Source organism: Tiliqua scincoides, chromosome 5 (assembly GCF_035046505.1).
Source record: "Tiliqua scincoides isolate rTilSci1 chromosome 5, rTilSci1.hap2, whole genome shotgun sequence".
Classification (NCBI taxonomy): domain Eukaryota; kingdom Metazoa; phylum Chordata; class Lepidosauria; order Squamata; family Scincidae; genus Tiliqua; species Tiliqua scincoides.
In genome coordinates this window covers 111,281,843-111,300,484 of record NC_089825.1, presented here as the reverse complement: position 1 = coordinate 111,300,484, position 18,642 = coordinate 111,281,843, and the positions used below count along the sequence as shown (strand labels likewise).

At 45.2% G+C, this 18,642-nt stretch overlaps 1 protein-coding gene across 1 annotated transcript; it reads left to right on the top strand.

The window, feature by feature from the left end:
- The first annotated feature begins 951 nt into the window (after positions 1 to 951).
- Positions 952 to 18,420, top strand: LOC136653178 (serine/threonine-protein kinase SBK2-like). The gene is made up of 4 exons (XM_066630087.1): positions 952 to 994; positions 14,003 to 14,175; positions 16,682 to 16,884; positions 17,863 to 18,420. The coding sequence occupies exons 2-4, from the start codon at positions 14,010 to 14,012 to the stop codon at positions 18,418 to 18,420; spliced, it is 927 nt and encodes a 308-aa protein (XP_066486184.1). The 5' UTR covers positions 952 to 994; positions 14,003 to 14,009.
- The last annotated feature ends 222 nt before the right edge of the window (positions 18,421 to 18,642 follow it).

The window sequence follows — 18,642 nt, the reverse complement described above, 5'->3', positions numbered from 1 at the left end:
CTTAACTCTCTCTACACAATGGTTATATTTACAAAAATCCTTTACATGTTGCCCCAACTGAATTGTCTTTATTGCCCAGAGGCATAAATGTCATCCATGTTTTTCTAGCAAGAAGTTCCATCTCCTTAAGAGCCCAGTCTTATCCAACTTTCCGGTGTTGATGCAGCTGTGCCAATGGGGTGTCCACTGCATTCTGTGGTGGGGGGAGGGGCAGTCATGAAGGCCTCCTCAACATAAGGGAATAAATGTTCCCTTACCTCAGGGCTGCATTGTGCCTGCATCAGTGCTGAAAAGTTGGACAGAGGCCTTAAAAACCTGTTGACTTCTTTGGTCCAGCCTTTCCCTCACGGGGCCTTATCCATATTTCAGATATCATGGAAGCCAAAGCAGCCTTGTCTTCGTGTTTCTGAGCTAGCTGGCTGTTGGCAACCACGGGCCAAGGAGCAGGCTACTTTTCATGTAGCATGGCAGAATGGAGAGGAAGTGGGCACACACAGTGCACAGAGATTAGATAGATAGATCCTATTTTTTCCAGCTTGCCTCCCCCCTGCCCCACTTCCCATGCAATGAAGAGACATGAACACAGGATGTCACTGTGTCACAGCCACAGCATGATGAATTATGGGACATGGCAGAGGACCATGGGAGAGAGGTGAACGGCGATTGAAATCCCAGAAACAGGAGCCCATACTCATGCTGAGGGTTAGGTATCCTGGTGGATGCCATAGTCCCCGCTGAATGCTGTCCGGCGGAGCGGCCTGCCTGGTATGCTCACTCTTTCATCTGCCCTGAAGAGATAGATGACACTCTGCCTTGCACTCCCCCTCTCCGAGCTCCATAGGGTGTGTGGCACAGGACAAGAGGCGGAGCGTCACACATAGACCGGTAATGCCTGGCAGACACCCCAGCTGCACTCTACACAGCCTCACCAGACAGCAGCAGAAGGCAGGAGGGAGAGACTGGGTACCCCAGAGGTCCTTCAGCACAGCTGGAGGTGAGTACGTCCCATGCGTGTTCTGTGGTGCTGCCAGCAATCATGGCGAGGGCCAGGTCCTGGGGTCAACTCCTTACCTGAGCTGCAAAGGGTGGAGTCCTGACAGGACAACCTTCAAAGCGACTGTTCTTCAAGCCACGCTGTGTTTGCCTGCAAGCTCATGCGCCCAGCGCGTGGTGGAATGTCCGGTGGGTTTTAAAGTTATATTGGGGATGGAAACAGAGTCGAATAGCCATTCCCAAAAGCCAAAGCCCACAATATGTGATTTATCTCTTGGTGAGAGAGAGATTAAAAAACAAAGGGTGTTTAGCACACAGGGGATGCTTTAAGAATCGCCTCTGGTTTTTGTCTGGGCACCAGATATTTGAGGATTACAGAACTGCGGCAAAAGTGGGCAGGAGTAGGCAGGTGTGGATGGTTGAGGCAGCGTTATAGAATTCCAGCCAAACATTAAATCATTTCTCTGCTGCAGCTGCTAGGCTTCTTTTTCCACCTCTGCCTGATGCTGTTTAATACAACAGGATACACGATGTGAGGTGATGGAGCCAGGTGTTTTCTTGCCCCCCACCTCAGACGACTGGCTGTCAGTGATGGGAGATGTGAAATGCACAGACCAGGGAAATCACACCACTTGTGTTAGTGATCTGTGTTTCTGGATAGAGGGGAGCAGGTGCTCCATTAAAAAAAAAATAGGGTTCTATCCTACAATTACTGGTAAGAGATTATGGGCAAAACATATGATCCCTGCCCACCTCCAGAGTTTACAGTTAGAGCTGATGTGGATCATGGTGCCCCATGGGGTTAGTATGTCAGGAGGAGTGAATGAAAATTCTTTTGCCACTATTGGTAAGCTCAGATGCTAACCATCTGCTTACCTCAAATGACACACACTTGCCTCTGAATCATCCAGCATTGATGTCCTCTTTGGTCCTTCCTTCTTGCTTCAGATAGACACTTCACTTTTTATTAAAGCACTTTGCAGGATTGTTCCCCTTCCCCATTCAATATTTGTTCTGAACCTTTAAAAAAAAGTCTGTTTTTTAAAAAAAAAACTTGAAAAAATGTCTGTAAGGAAGGTGATGGCTTTGTGATGTCACAAAGGCCGACCAATCAGCCGTGAGCAGTGCTAGGTTCTGTTGGGAACCAGGAGAACTGGGTTGTCCCGAACTCCATCCTGCAGCCAGGAAGGTTTATACATCTCATCCTAACAGGGCGAGTGTAGTTCCACAGTGATTTGATGGCTGTAAACGATGTGAGATTTTATGCACTCATGTATGAGTGCTCATAACTGCCTTACAAGGAGGCAGACCATTGGGTTTATCTAGCTTTGTACCATCTTCACTCATGCACAGTTCTCCAGGGCTTTAGAGCAAAGGTTTTCCTAACTCTCCTCCTTGATTCCATTTAGACTGTTCCAATATCAGGCACAGAACTTGGACCATCTGCATGTAAAGCATATGCTGAATTCACCCACTGAGCTATAGCTTCTCAGTAAAAAAATTAAATCACTTCAAGGTCAAATCAGATACTGTTCCTTCCTTCCTTCCTTCCTTCCTTCCTTCCTTCCTTCCTTCCTTCCTTCCTTCCTTCCTTCCAGGGCTGGCCTGAAACCTCCTGGCTCCTGAGGCGGGATGCCTAACACTTTTCCCCTTTACCTGGTGATACACCAGCATCTGTTCCTCTCACTCCCTGCTTTGGAAAAGGAAAATGGGGGTGCAGCAGAAAAGGAAGTGTGGAGGAAGGGAGAATGGGGGAGGGCATTCCCACACTATCTCTTTCATTCTGCCCCCCTCTTCCTTCTCCAGTCCAAGGCATGGCAATGGAAGCAAGTGGCTGGAGAGAGCCCCCCCAATCTTCTGTCTTATGCCTCCGTTGATGGTCTGGCTTCCCAACTTCCATCTTTCTGCTCATAGCTACTTCTTGTTTAGGATTAGCAGACCATTGGTCTGCTTAGCCTAAAAAATTATCCTTTTAAGGATTTTTTTTTAATCCTAAAAAATTGCCTAAAAATTTAGGCAAGAGACCAATGTCCTGACTACTGGAAATCCAGCTCAGCCCTTTTCTTTGCTTCTGAGGTTTCATTAGATATCTACAAACCCAACCCGAAATACCTCCCTCCCGCCTCCTCCCCGCCCTCCCCACACCCACCCTAGACCCCTGCATCGGCCAAGCTCAGCCAATGCAACCCACCTCTCCTCTGGGGACAGTGTCAACAGGGGGAGGCCAGTGCATGGACATCTACTAGTGGCACACGCCACTCTTCTATCTCCCAGAAGAGTAGCACAAAAGTTCTTTATGACACTTTTGTGACACTGCCGGGCTGGCACAAGGGACTTGTGTCGGCCCAAGTGAGGGGCAGGATGGCACCCTTTGCCTCCTAGTTTTTTCTGCCCAGTCCTAGGCTGGTTTGCTGATTCTAGTGATCTTCAAAACCCTTGGCAACATTGGCACCCAGTTCTGTCACACACGCTTGGCTCAGCCATTGCATTCACATTCATCAATTGGGTAGATTCATGCTGTCAGTGGATTGACAGGTGGAATACAAAATGTGAGAAATTGGGCTCCTGAAAAGATGGCCTGTTTTTGCGGTGTGTGTGATTCTGGCAAAAAGCACCTGACTGTGGGCAAAGTGGTCCTGCATATCGACTAGAAGTGCTGGGGAGGGAGACAAACAACAAGTTGGATTTTCCCTACAGAGCATTCCATCAGGGAATGTTTAGAGAGAAAGAGAGCTTTGGGCTTGCTAGCTGTGACCTTGTATGACCCAGGGGCTCCTTCCTTGTCCAGAAAAGGCACTGAGCCTTCTAGCTGTGAAGTGGCTGTCACTAGGGAAGGTGATGCTAGCTGCTTCCTCTCCTTGCCTTTCACCAGCAACCACTGCTGGGCAGCCTTGTATACCTTTTGCCCCTTCAGTGTCAGCAGCCAAATGACCTCTTCATATACTAATTTTTCAGAGTGACCTTTCTGTCCAGTATAGGAGTAGCTGAAGTTCTGATCACACCACATCTTCAGACAACACTACATAAGAGAATTTGAACAATTTTGTATTTATATGAATGTTTTGTTGTATCTCTATTAATTTTGGCGTGGGGATTTCAAAAATGTTGCTATTCTTGGCATCGCATGAATAGTTCAGCCACAATTTATGCCATGCAGGGTGCAATCCTAACCCACTTTCCAGCACTGGCATAGCTGTGCCAGCAGGGCTTGTGCTGCATCCTGCAGTTGGGGGGGGGGGTAGTCACAGAGGCCTCCTCAAGCTAAGGCAGCGTTTGTTCCCTTACCTTGGAGTTGCATTGCTCTTACCTCGTTGCTAGAAAGTTGGTTAGGATTGTGCCTGCAGTTGTATAATATGACATGTATTAGAATGCGATACCATAGTCTTTCGATACCATAGAGCGCGATACCATAGTCTTTCGAGACTGAAGGTTGCCAACTAGAATGCATTAAGCCAGCGTTTCTCAAACTGTGGGTCAGGACCCAATTTCTGATGGTTCTTGCAGAACCTCCAATGAAAACACAGATGATGGAGAGATTGGATAACTCATTGCCTGAAGCTATTCAAAAATCAGGTAGTTGCTAAATGCCCTGCAAAGAGCTGAACTCCTGCTCTTTGAAGAGTTGAGCTCCTGCAGTTTACAAGCTTGTGTAAGTTTAGGGAGATAAACGCTGGGGCACCTTTTTTCTGGAGTGTTTTTTTTCTGTCCGTCAATGATAGGTAGTGGGAGCAGGTGAAGGCTGGGTCTTCTAACTAAGGGCCCAGTCCTATCTAACTTTCCAGCACTGATCCAGCTGCAATGCAGCCTCAAAGTAAGGGAACAAACATTCCTTTACCTTGAGGAGGCCTCCATGATTGACCCCCAATGCAGGATACAGTGCACACCCTGTTGGCATGGCTGCATCAGTGCTGGAAAGTTGGATAGGATTGGGCCCTACGCCCTTCAAACCATGAAGCTATTCATTAGGCCTGCCTCATTATGAGAAATGAATTGAGTTTTTTGCAAATACCGAAAACAAACAAAATATTACTGGTAAATAAAAAAATAAAAAAATAAACAATTTCTTTCTAGGTCACCTCTTTTAAAGTCTTGTAAAGCTAGGTGGGTCCCAATAGATTGTCATTTTAAAAAGGCTGCTAAAAAGTTTGGGAACCACTGTATTAGGCAGTAGAATAGATGCAAATATACAATTTAAGATAACTTAAAGAGTTTGGATGATACAAAGAAACTAAGATTGCCTTTGGAATCAGCACCTTTGAGTTGTATAAGAAACATTAAGAGTGTTCAATATAAACAATTTTTGTGTTGCACACTGTAATGTAGAGGTAGTGAGATTTTTGGTTCAGCTGCAACAAAGCCTCAGCTCTCAGAACAGTAGATGAAAATCAAACACAGATTCTGGGTTTTGTTTGTTAACTAAAACAGAGGGGCAAACGTATGGCTTTGTGTCCACAAGTTTTCACCTCTGTGGATAATAGTAGCTTTGGGGTGGCTGATCGAAGTTGGGGAATCAACCTGGGGGGGAAGGTTTAGCAACCCCATGATCCAAAGAAGGACCCCCTCCCCATGGGTGGTTTTACGAGATGAAAATGACATTAAGAGTTCCAATCATGGAGCTCCAACAGAACGTCTCATTTGGCCCTGAGAGGCCTGGAGGTTCGTTCTGTTGTCACAGCCCCTGCCCTTTGGCCCAGCTTTGCATGCAAGGATTGTCCTGAGAGGCAGATTGGGTTCCTTGCAGATGTCCAGGCCCATATGATCGATCACAGCCAAGTGGCACGCAGCAGCCGCCGGGTATGGGAAGGGCAGACATTTCTGGCTTTGCCTATAATAGGAGAATACTCTGTGAAGCCTTGGTTGGGTGTCTGGCACCCATTGGTGAAACTACAGCACCAATGGGAGGAGAGATGGCCTTCACCCAATGCAGACATTTAAGGGACTGTACCATTATGACTGTCAGCGGCCATCAAAATGCAACGAGGTTTTTTGAAAGGTCATTTGGTGATTTTAAGTCTTTTAAACACTTTTGGAAGTGGTAAAATCCATGCCCAAATCTGATTACTTGATCACATTATTATTATTATTATTATTATTATTATTATTATTATTATTATTATTATTATTATTATTATTATTGACTGATTATATTCTGTAATTTGGGATCTAGCCAATTGTTTTTGTTATTACACAGGAATCTATTTGCATGAAATTGACATTTAGTTTATCGCACCAGAAGGAACATTAAATTAATGTGGTTACTTTTGGGTTATTAGGGTGGACCTAGCTCTGTGAGAATGCACAAAATGCCTATTGCTCACAATAGAGTAATCAAACCAAAAACCAAGCACTGGTGTCATTTTTTCCCCCTCCACGCTTACTTCTTTTACAGAGAGGAGCTGTTAGGCATGTGAGGGAAAAGGGGAGGGTGGACGGACCGAACTGGCTCCTGCCCTTTCCCTCTGTCTCCAGAAGCTTGGAAATGGATCTCTAACAGCTTTGGGAGCGTGTCAATCCCATTTAGGCCCAAATCCCCATGAACTTTCCTAGCATGTAAGAGAGGCCGCTTGGCAAGGAGCCAGAAGTCAGGCACTCAGGCAGCAGCTAAGCAAAGGGCTTGCAGGCGACTGTGTCCATCTTCTGTGGGGCACCAGAAATGTCATAAACGGGACGTAGAGCCAGTCTGCAGTGCTCCCAACCCCTGGACCTTGGCAGCAGAGAGAGGGTATTAAAGTAAATATTGACAGAAGAATTTTGCACTCTACACTTGGAGGCTTCCAGAATTCTTCACTATTCTGCAAACAGGCCAGCACCGGTTTGTGAGTGGATTTAGTTAACTTTACACTACTACACAATTTGTTTTGCCTTGCTAAATTTGGAATGATGTCAGTGTGTGAAGTGGGGGAGGCAGCAACAAGGAATGGAAAGTTGTGGCTCAAAGATGACTGAGGGACAATAAGAGTCCAGAGCATCCACTTCACCTGTTCCAAGGCTTTTGGCTTGGTCCTGAAACTACCAGACTCTCAGACTACCAATATGCAGGAATGGTGGGTCAAAGCTATCTGCCCTTTCCAAGGATGCTTGGGGATGCCTCTGGGCACAGGCCGAGTGACTTTCTCTGGCTTCCTTCATAACTACTACAGTAGTAGTTCATGGATACCAGAAAATATACAAAGTGGGAAATGTTGCCAGACACGACCACATGCATTCCCATTACCACTTGTGGGTGGACATACAGTATGCACAAGAACGACAATAAAACCACAAACACATTCTTGCCTCTCCCAGCTTTATATTCTCCTTTTCTGGCAAGTGGTTGGGAGGATGAAATTCTGGCCAATACATGAAAAGTCTGGTTGGTTGTCAAGGCACATCATTAGTTTTTTTACAATTGACAAGGTACATCACGTTGCTGGTAGGTAACGAGAGCCTAATCCTAAGGGCTCTGAGCACTGGTGCTGAGCTCCAGCACTGGTACTGGGTGTCGTTAACGTGCCATAAAGCACATTTATGGCTTCCTCCCTGTAGGGAGCACCGGCGCTGGCCCAGTGCCAGTCAGTGCTGGGTCCAGCACTGGATGGATGCTGCCCAGAGCAAGGGAAGAGCTCTGGGCGGCAGTGAGAACTTTTGTGGAGGGGGGGGAGAGGTATTCTGGGGGCAGCCTGTAGGAAAAATAAATTCTGTTCTGCTGGATCCTATTCTCAGGCTGCAAAGCCTGAAAAGTAGGTTCTCAAGTCCTACCAAGGAGACCTCCGGCGGCTCCAGAAGGGCTGCTGGATACAGCAGGAGCCATTTCGGTGCCACTGCACTTGGCGGCACCACCGAAAATAGGGCTGGGCTGTCACATCCCCCAATGGCCCTACGAATAAACGACCCTCCCCCAAACTCCCACGACACATCTGGACCATGTGGGCCATTTGCAGCACACAAATGCATCATGGAACACTTGTTGAAAATCGCTGGTCTAGTTGATTCATTGGTTAATCCAGTGACTCTCACACATTTAGCACTGGGACCCACTTTTTAGAATGAGAATCTGTCAGGACCCACCGGAAGTGATGTCATGACTGGAAGTGACATCATCAAGCAGGAAAATTTTTTCATAATCCTAGGCTGCAATCCTGCCGAGGAGTAAGTTCCTGGGATAGTTTAACAACTATCATTGTTAAAAGAATATACATAGTAACTTGTTAAAAGTACAGGTCTGTAACATTTCCCCAAATGTAGCCACATACCAGGGTAGCATCAAGTCTAATATATGAAAAATAAAATATTGAAATGAATAGGGACCCACATGAAATTGGCTTGCGACCCACCTAGTGGGTCCCGACCCACAGTTTGAGAAACACTGGGCCAATCTATTAAAATGTTTTGATCAACTCAAAAGATGCCCTGGATTAATCAATCAGCAGAATTTTAAAAAAACAAATTATGCATACCAGCCTTTGCAACAGATGGCAAATGTCATCTTAAAAGAGGGATTCCCTTGAGCAAGGGGAATGCCCCTTTTAAGATTTTGCTGGCTATGACACACACACATGCATACAGGAAGTTGGACTAAATGGGCCCTGGGCCTGATCCAACAGGGGTCTTCTTATGTTCTTATGCATAATCTAAAAGCAAAATTAGTGTTATTTTGCCTTTAAAATTCTTGGTTTTTTCTCATATGGATATTTATGCAGATTTCATCAGTTGATTAATTAATCGAGTAATTAACTAAAACTCATGTTTCTTCCACTAAAGTGTTTTTTAATCACTAACAATATGTCTATTTCAATCAAAAGAACTATCATTCCTCTTGGGCAGTGGTTCCCAAACTGTGAGCTTTGGCTCCCCAGGGAGCTGCGGAAGCCAACCAAGTGAGCCGCAGAATCCTAGTAAAAAACCTGCCACCCTAAACGTATAGGATTGTCGCTCTGATGGGGAACTGCAGGCAATGGCACAGTATGTCACCAATTGAAAAGGATTGGGAGCCACTTGGGACTTGTTTCCTTTTGAAAAGATGCAACCTGGATCTAGGAGGGTTGAAATGTATCCTGCCAAGATGCCGCTTGGTAACTTATCAATTTGCAACCCATCAGGATGAGCAAAAATCCAATTTGGGAGATCACACCAGGTGTACCAGTTAACCCAAGGTTTCTGCTTTGAATTTGCACCATGCCCTTCTGGACCAGTTGGCCTGTGACTGTGGGTGTGAAGGGTGCAAGGTATACTGTGCTCCTCTGTTTCAAGGTCATGGAGAGGTTTCCAGGGTATTTGGACACCCTGGGGAGCTGCAGGGGAGGCGAAGAAGGACTCAGCAAGATTTCATCCTTGGGGCCTCTAGGACGGCTCTATTTATTGCTTCAGCCCAAGGGAGACTGCATAGTGAGGAGGATGCGTCATCGCCATGTGTTGGAGAAGGGGGGGCACATCAATGCTCTTTCTCCTTTGTCCTGCAAATGGAATCCATGCTTCATGCAAAGAGGGATGTGTCTACTTTGCAGGCCACTATCCCCAAAGCTGATCCCTGCAGACTGAAAAAGACAAAAGTTTTATGATTGTTTCCATATCTTTAAAGTCTCATCTAGGATTTAGGACAGGCAGGCAGGGTGGTGGTGTCAAAAACACTGCTAAAGACCCATGTTAGACACGAGCCAGATGGACTGTGCAGGAATTGCTCTTATATGCTCTCTCTCTCTCTCTCTCTCTCTCTCTCTCTGTGAGTGCTTGTACACAAATTTTTGAATAAGTATACAAAGGTCCATACTTCATCTGCATCACACAAATTTGCAGTCATCTCTAAATTGTAGTCATCCCCATATTGAAAGTCATCCCCTTTCAGTACTCTAGCAAACTACTGCAGGGCTTATCAAACCAAACATAAAAAGGATGAGATAACTCTCTTTATTTAGAAGGCAATTTAAAATTTTGCTGGCTGCAGAGATATTTGTTTTCTTAAATGCAGCACAGGGTGCAATCCTAACCCACTTTCCAGCATTGGCACAGCACTGGCACAGCTGTGCCAGTGGGTCATGTGCCACATCCTGCAGTTGAGGGGCAGTCACAGAGGCCTCTTCAAGGTAAGGCAATGTTTGTTTCCTTATCTTGGAGTTGCATTGCTCTTACCTTGGTGCTGAAAAGTTGGTTAGGATTGCGCCCTAAGATATTTAAAGCAGCCGTGCAACTAGCAGCCTACAGCATCCAACTTTAAAACAATATCAGGCAGCATAGGGGGAGAAAGGGTTAATTTGGACAGTGTGTCACCCTTGTTTTGAAGAAGGTGTCCAGTGCACTTATCCAATCAAGTTATGCATATGTGCAGAAGTATCCAATATATACCATAGTTTCCTGGGCAGCAACTCAAGCCAGTGCAATTGCACCATGCTTAGCCCTGAGGAAGCTTAAGGTGAGAAGATTTCCTCTCCAACAGGAATATGCTTGTAACACCCCTAGTCTTATGTCAAAGAGAGTTGGAGTATATGGGCAGGAAGGTTTTGTGATATGTGATGATGGGACTTATCTGGTACATAACATCAGGACTTATCTGGTACAAATCTTACTTAGGCCATGAGTTCACCAGGAAATCTCAGGCAAACCACTCCCTCTCAACCTCAGTCTTTCCCTTCTGCAATATGGGGATAGCAATACTTATGGTCCAGTCCTAACTAAAACCTCCCTGCCAATACAGCCATGTCAATGGAGCACACACCGCATCCTGAGGTGGGGGATGACTGGCAGTTGCAGAGGTCTCCATGTGGGAAGGGACTTTTCGACTTTTGCTCTGCTTGACTGATGCTTGGGGAATTTCCTCACAAATTGGTGGTTTGGTAGCTTCTGCACAGGGCTAGAACTGGGGACTGGCATTGTACAGCAGCTGCCAAAGTCTACTGCTGATCCCTGACACCATCTTTGGAGCCCATTGCCTTTGTGTGGTGTCAGTGCAGCAACTGCTCCAGGGCCCATTCAGGTAAGAGGCGAGGGTTTGCCAAGGTTATCCCAAAACCTGGATCCAGCCTTGCTCCTGCATATGCGTATATGAAAACACAAGGGAACACAAAGTTGATCGAAGGGTTCAGTTGGCGCACAGGAGAGGATTGGGTATGGAAGGCGTTGGTTCAAGATAATTTCCCTTCTGTTTCACATCTTCATGGCAACTATCCATGTCCTATAAAACTTTCAGCAAACACTGAAGAAAAGAGTGAGGCTGGCAGCAGGTTTGTTTCTAAGGCAGCAAAATGCCATCTAGTCTGGTGTCATATTATTAAAACAGATGTGAAAAAATGAACACTACATTCCTTAGTGTTAAACTAAAGGTGTCTAGTTTTGACGCAGAGACAACCTCGAGATAGTAAGTCATTTTGATTACAAAGGAAGTCTTTTTCTCTGTGTGTCACTGTGCTCTGCTGTATTAACAATATACTTGGATAAAGGACAATGAACTTTTTAAAATTATTATAAAAGCTGAAAATTCAAGAAAGGACTTGAAATATCCCTTGTAGCTACAGGCTAGTCACATTTAAAGGGAACCAACAGACTTCAGGTTCAGGTGATTTGAAATATGATGATTAAAAAGGGGAATATGATGATTAAAAATCTTTTCAGATCATTAATTTTGTAATCAGGAAACTTATAGCACAAACCTATGTTGTTGTGGTGAATAATTAAATATCATTTTTCAACCAGAATAGTTCACAAAGCTGTTTACATAATGAAATAAATCAATGGTTACCTGTCCCCAAAGGGCCCACAGTCTTAAAAAAATAAAAAATACAGAAGATACACCAGCAATTCAGAAGTAAGTTGCATTGTGTTCAAACTACCACAAAAGAGTGTATAGAAGTGCTTTCCAAACTGTGGGTTGGGACCCACCAGTGGGTTGCAAGTCAATTTTTGGTGGGTCACGGAAAGATTTTGAAACATTAAAAAACTTTGCAAGCACAGTTTGCAGAAGAAAATGGTTAGCTGGAATGCTAACCTGTAGTATGAGGTAATTTTCATACCCCCCAAATTAAAATTCACATTTTCCTATTTTCTTTATATGCCGTAGATCACGTGTAAACCCAGTTTCAGCCTCTTGTCTGGTCTGGAAGTCCCTAAATGCCCAATCTGTCTCTCCAGTTCAGCCTTCTGGGTACCCTGGAATGACTGTAAAGGTTTGGGGAACTAGTCCTGTTAGAAAAAATAGTTAAGATTGCAATGTTACAAAAAGTATCTTTGTCCTTCTCCTCAGAAACACTATATGGGGGGGGAGGGGGAGGTGGTAATTGGTATATACCAATTGGTATATACCAAGGGGTAATTCATATATACCAGGGGGTAATTGGTATATACCAGATGCTGTGTGGGGGTGGCAGGCGAGGCAGAACATCCCCATCGTAGTCCATGGAAAAGCACTGTAGCCACCCCACTCACTTACACATGAGGAGGCTCTCCTTATACCCAAGAAAGCAGGTGTAAGAAGAGCCTCATTGGGTGTAAGGAGGCAGGGCACCTGTGGTGCTTTTCTACTAACAACAACAACAGGGCAGTTCTGCCTTACCTGCCGCCCCCACACCACATTTCCCTTGTATAAACAGAGTTTAACTCTGCCCCTTCCAGTTGACAGCTGATTGACAGATATGCAGATGAGCCAGAAGTGTGTGTGTGTGTGTGGGGGGGGGGGTGATTGATTGGCTGTTCTGCTGAAGGTTCTCTGGGGGCCAGAGTATAAAAAGGGAAGCAAACTGCAGCTCAAAGTGGACAGATCTCTGTTGGTCTGGGAGTGAAAGGAAGAAGCTCCAGCCAAGACCCAGATTTTCATCCATTGGTGGTTCCATCTGCCCACTAGAGGCTGGTCCAGCCCGAAGATCCAGTTTTAGCTTTCTAGTACCTGAACACCCCATTGACTCTTTCTCTTCCAATAACCTGCCCAGCTGTGGTTCAGGGAGGGAAATATTTGATACATATATGCTTTGTTTATGTTATCTCTTTTCAAAATAAGTATCCTTGTTCAATTGCACTCTGATGTCTGTGTGTCTTTTCTCTTCCCATGTTTGTTTCATAGAAGCTCTCACTGGCAGGGCTGAGTTCAGCATAGAAAATTTGGCTAACAATCCTTGACACCTCTCTAGGGAGTGTCTAGCAAATGTCTCACATGCTTACTATATGTGAGGTGTTTAGCAGCCATGGAAGCACACAGAACCCCAATTATTATTAATTAATAATTTATTATTATTAGCAAAATATTATTTCTTTCTATCTCCTTTTTTTGTCCATTCGGAATAGACTAGACTGCTGATTTTAAAAAATGGGTTCTGATGCTAAAAAGTTTGGGAAGCACTGGTGTACAGCAGCTATTTTCAATCTTTTTCATCTCACAGCACACTGACTAGGCACTAGAATTGTCAAGGCACACCATCAGTTTTTTGGCAATTGACAAGTCACACTGCACTGCCGGTGGGGGGGCTCACATCCACCAATAGCCCTACTAATAAATGGCCCTCCCCCAAACTCCCACAGCACACCTGCGGACCATTGACGGCACACCAGTGTGCCATGGCACACTGATTGAATATAGATGGTGTATAGGATTGTAGTCTAAAGATACCTTCTACAGGAAAATGTCTATAGCTCTCTTTGGATCACTCACAGAGATTTCTTAATCGTTGCCAGTTCTTTTCATGTTTGTTCAGAAGCAAGTCCCACTGTGCTTGAAAGGATTTATATGATCCATAATTATGCTCCCTAATGAGCTGTGTTTTCAACTGAAATCTCATTGTTTTGTTTACTATTCTTGGATTTGTGCCACATTCCCCCCCCCCCCCCCAGTATCTTTGTTCATGAATGTAGTGAATTGAAATGTCACCACCTTGGACATTTCCCTTGGGAATAGGAAAGGTGGGGTAAAAATCTTTTAAATAAATAAATTTTTTCCGGGTTAAGTCATTTCAAAATGAAGAGCTTTGGCATTATTTTTTCTTCTTCTCAGAAATTAATGGGCTTGAACACACAGCTCTTTCAAGTGTACTCAGCTACCATGTTTGTCTTGCAGTTTGGCTATGGATCTAACCTTGGGCATGGAGGCCCAGGCTCTCTTAGAAGAGATGCTGCAGATCACTGCTCAGAGTTTGGTGCACATGGAAGTGACTGAGCACTACCAGGTTGTCAAAGAGCTGGGCAAGGGGAAGTATGGGCAGGTGGTGCTGGTGACTCACAGACAGAGAGGTAAGGAATAATTGCTTTATGTGCTTTTATGATCCCACTCACCGGCAGACCTTTTACATCGATCTGTTGGCTATGTAATGACAATAGTGTTTGAATGGCCAGTGGAATTGCCTTGTGCTACATTTGCTTTCAGTGGACAGTTGTGTCTGATCCACACTGGGATGTGGTATACTTTACTGTGCATGATGGCTCCCTTCCTATGGCCAGCCAATCATACACTGTATGCATACCTGTGCAGGATTGGGTGTTTTTGCATACCACCTCAGTGTTGTTTTTTTGTAGTGTGCAAGCAGCCTGTCCTTGTCTGTGCAAGCATTGTTCCTTGACAGTGGCGTAGCTAATGATCATGTAGCCTGGTGCCAAGCTCAAAATGTTGCCCCGGAAGTGACGTCACATCCGGAAGTGACGTCACACCCGGGCTTTTTAAAAAGTGGAGATTGGGAAGAACCCACCTCCTCCCCCCAGCTGCTCACCACCCACTTGGTCTGCTGCCTCCCCCCAGTCAGTGGCATAGCTAAGGCATCTATCTGCTACCTGGGGTCAAAGAAGATTTTGTAGCCCCCCCGGCATGATAAAATCAAATTTAATTAAGGTAATAAATAAAACGTTATTGGTTCCATGCTTTATCATAATAAAATCTCATTGGCACTCAGAACAATCAGTCTTATAGGTCGGTTTGGAGTTAAGCAAATCCACTTTTTGTTCCAGTTGTGGAACAAGTTGTGTTTTCATTTTCTGGTTAATTGGCCATAACTTTTGATAGAATACAGGTATTCCAGTGCAGTTTGTTTCATTGCACTCTGCATTAAATTACCTTTCCAATGATATATAACATGGTGGTATTATTCATACAAACCAAGATTTTCACAATTTTGGTCACTAGTGTCAAACTCAGTTTGTTGCCCCCCTAAAGCTGGATGCCCGGTGAAACTGCTACCCCATGAACCCCCTTAGTTATGCCACTGGTTCTTGATGTGGACAAGAAGCTGAAGTCAGTGGCCATTTCAAGCAGAAACCAAATACTTAAATGCATTTCTGAGCTAGACCTCAGTTGTTTGATTGCAAGTCGTACAATTAATGACAAAAAATGGCATTTGACAAAAAAAAATAGCTCTTATAACTGTGTATGTCTTGGGCTCAGGGATGCAGAGACATATGGCCCTCCAAGCCATCATGATTAAGCCTGATCCTCTCAAATTTTGAATTCAGAAGTACTGAAAATAATGTTTCCATATGTCATAGATAAGTCAATAAATTCCATGTCATAGGCTGCAATCATAACCATACTTTCCTGAGAGTAAGCTCCATTGAACAAAATAGGACTTACTTCTGAGTAGAACTGGTTAGGATTGTGCCCATAGGGAGCTAAAGCAGATAGAAAGGTAACTTATACAAATTTGCGTGAAGAAGCCATAGAATGGGTTGGACTCGAACCAAGTTTTCCAATGCAAAGTCCAACTTGGTAGCCCTTGGATAACAGTGTAGATATAGTACATATTTGAACATACACACAATCACACCCATTTCCATTTTGCAAGCATAGATATGCTTTGAGTACTGTTGCTGACCTCCACCCTCCCAACCCAAGTAACGTCTTTGGACTTCCACACCCTTCCATTCTGTTGTATGTGTGGATTGACACAAGTGAATACTTTTCTGGCTGCCACAGCAAATGCTCCCTCCTTCAATCCAAAACTAACCTATGTATGTGAAGGAAGATCTCCCACATACGTAAACTAAGGGTGCAATCCTAACCCACTTTCCAGCACTGGCATAGCTGTGCCAGTGGGGCATGTGCTGCAACCTGCAGTTGGGGGGCAGTCAAGGAGGCCTCCTCAAGGTATGGATCCAGGCAAAAGATCCATTCCTTACCTTGAATCTGCATTGCCCTTATGTCAGAGCTGGAAAGTTGGTTAGGATTGAGGCCTAAGCCACACATGCAGGCTGCTATTTGCTACTATGAAAGAGACTTTTCATTACATGTTTGTTAGATTCCAATGTTTCTCACTTTCAGATTTTTAAACAAAGTAATCTGGAGTCTTGGATCATGTGTACCCAATTTTAGCCTTCCTTCGGTGGTCGAAGTAATTATGTCCATTGGCATCACTGGGGTGTGTGGACCGCACCAGCTGACACCATGGGAGGGTGACACCAAAAGTTCCAGAAGCCAGGTCTACCTGCCCAGTAGACTTGGTCACCCCATTAGATTTTCCCTTTGTGAGCGCAGGTCTATCTGTCTCTGGAGCCCAGGTCCTTTCACCTGACCTTCCAGCCTCCATATTCACTCTCTGTGAGGCCAGGTGAACCCAATGGGAGGATGGGAGATGCTTGACCAGGCAGATCGAATGTGCCCAGAGCTTCAGGGCATTCACATGCCCATTCACATGCACATTCAGGCAGACATGGTCCATGGAGGTGAAACCAAGAGTTACTGCACTGGATGACACCAAACCTAGTGACTCTACTTTCTATGTCTCATCCATGTATCTTTTCCTGCCTCCCTCAGGGACCCCGATGGCTCTTAAGCTGCTACCTAAAGCTAGCACCAAGCTGCAGAATTTCTTGTATGAATACTGCGTGGCGCTCTCACTCTCTGAACACCCTGCCATCATCGGCATGTTTGGGATCGCCATAGAGTCCAGCCAACACTACGGCTTCCTGTATGAGGCAGCTCTGCACAGAGATCTCATTTCCATTATTAAGCCCAAGGTAAGGCATACCCAGGCATGCATGCTATGCCAACCAGGCTAGTTCACATGCTGCTAGTAGAGAGGGGGGGGGGGAAATACCACTGGCATGGGTGGAATGCAACATCACCACTTTGCCAAGGAAAAGATTCTTGAATTTCCCACATCAGCCAGTGCTCATGTCCTCTGTTTTCCCCAGATCAAACTCTAATATAGGAACTGTGCCAACACACATGCAGCCTCTTTTCTGATATCATGAGGACAAGAATGACAGTTTTAAAAAAGCAAGACCAAGGGCTAAAGAAATGCAGTGAGGATGGATATTTTGAAGTTTCTTACCGAATGAGCTTTTGAACAATCACAGTGTGGGTTGGTGTGTAGTGGCATCACACACAGGGCCAAACTAGATACATAAGGCCTGCTGGATCAAGCCAACTTCCTGTACCTCACAGTGGCCTACCAGATGCCTCAGGGAACACTCAAAATGTACCTGTATTGTGTTGCCATTTCCTTGCATCTGGCATTCAGAGATACAACATTTATCATGACACGGGTCCTAGTGTGCTTCCTTCTCCCCCAGTAAATAGCACATGAGGGTCTTCTCATCTGGACTGGAACCATAGATGGAGGTAGGGCTCTTTAGCCCTACCCTTTACCTTTGTTTCAAGCTGGATTGTGGGTGCACACATACTATTTGCTCTGTTAAAGTCACCCTTCCTCCCACTGCAGCCTCAGAACAGATTCCCCATGCCCCCATGTGTGCTACTTACAGAAAAAAAGAAAGCATGTTAGGTCAATGATGTGCTTAGTCACATCTAGCTTGGCCCCAATACTCTTAGAAAAAGTAAAGCCCAATTTAAATGCCTATTGCAATTGGTCCCTTAGCTGTCAAGCAGAAAAAAGATCTTTCATGCTTAGGACAGGACATAGAAAAAATATTTGATGACTTCTGTGGAAGTATAGCACTGTAAAAAACTATCGCCCTCTCTTCTCTGACTAGACTGGTATCCCTGAGCCAGCAGCCAAGCTCTGTGCAAAACAGCTGGTGAGTGCACTGGACTTCATCCATAGCCGGGGCCTTGTGTACCGAGATGTCAAGCCTGAGAACATCCTGCTTTTTGACCGCCATTGTCACTGCATCAAACTTACAGATTTTGGTCTGACGAGACCCCAAGGCACCCTGCTGCGTCTTGTGGCAGGGGTCATCCCCTACACTGCACCTGAGTTGAGCCGTGGCACCGGTGACACCCAGGGCCTGCCCATTGATGCCAGCCTAGATGCCTGGGCTCTGGGGGTGTTGATCTTCTGCTTGCTCACTGGCTACTTCCCCTGGGAGAAAACGCTGCCGGAGGATTCCTTCTTTGATGACTTTGTGGTATGGCAAGAGTCAGGCCTGAATGAAGACCTGCCATTTCACTGGCGCCCACTTTCACCTGATGCTATCGCCATGTTGCAGAGTCTTTTAGCCCTGGAGCCCTCAAAGCGTGGCACTGTTCGGCAAGTACTCAGCTACCTTGACCGGCCATGGAGAGCTGAAGTAGCTACTAAAGGCAACTGAAGCATAGAACTGAAGTGAATTATGTAGGGGGAGAAAGGGTTGCTAAGCAACTTCACCTAATTCAAATTTGCTTGTGGAAATTCAAATGTAGATGCTTTCAATTTGATTGTTGTACAACATTCCCCCCAAACAAACAGACATTTTGGCAGTGGTGCAGTGGTAAATTTGCAAGTGCAGAAGATTGTCATGACACCAAACCCCAAACTCACACCCCACTAAGAC

Coding starts and splice junctions, on each gene's coding strand:
- LOC136653178 (XM_066630087.1), top strand. CDS start 14,010: ATGGATCTAACCTTGGGCATGGAGGCCCAGGCTCTCTTAGAAGAGATG. Junction 14,176..16,681: donor GGTGACTCACAGACAGAGAG/GTAAGGAATAAT, acceptor TGCCTCCCTCAG/GGACCCCGATGGCTCTTAAG. Junction 16,885..17,862: donor TTTCCATTATTAAGCCCAAG/GTAAGGCATACC, acceptor TTCTCTGACTAG/ACTGGTATCCCTGAGCCAGC.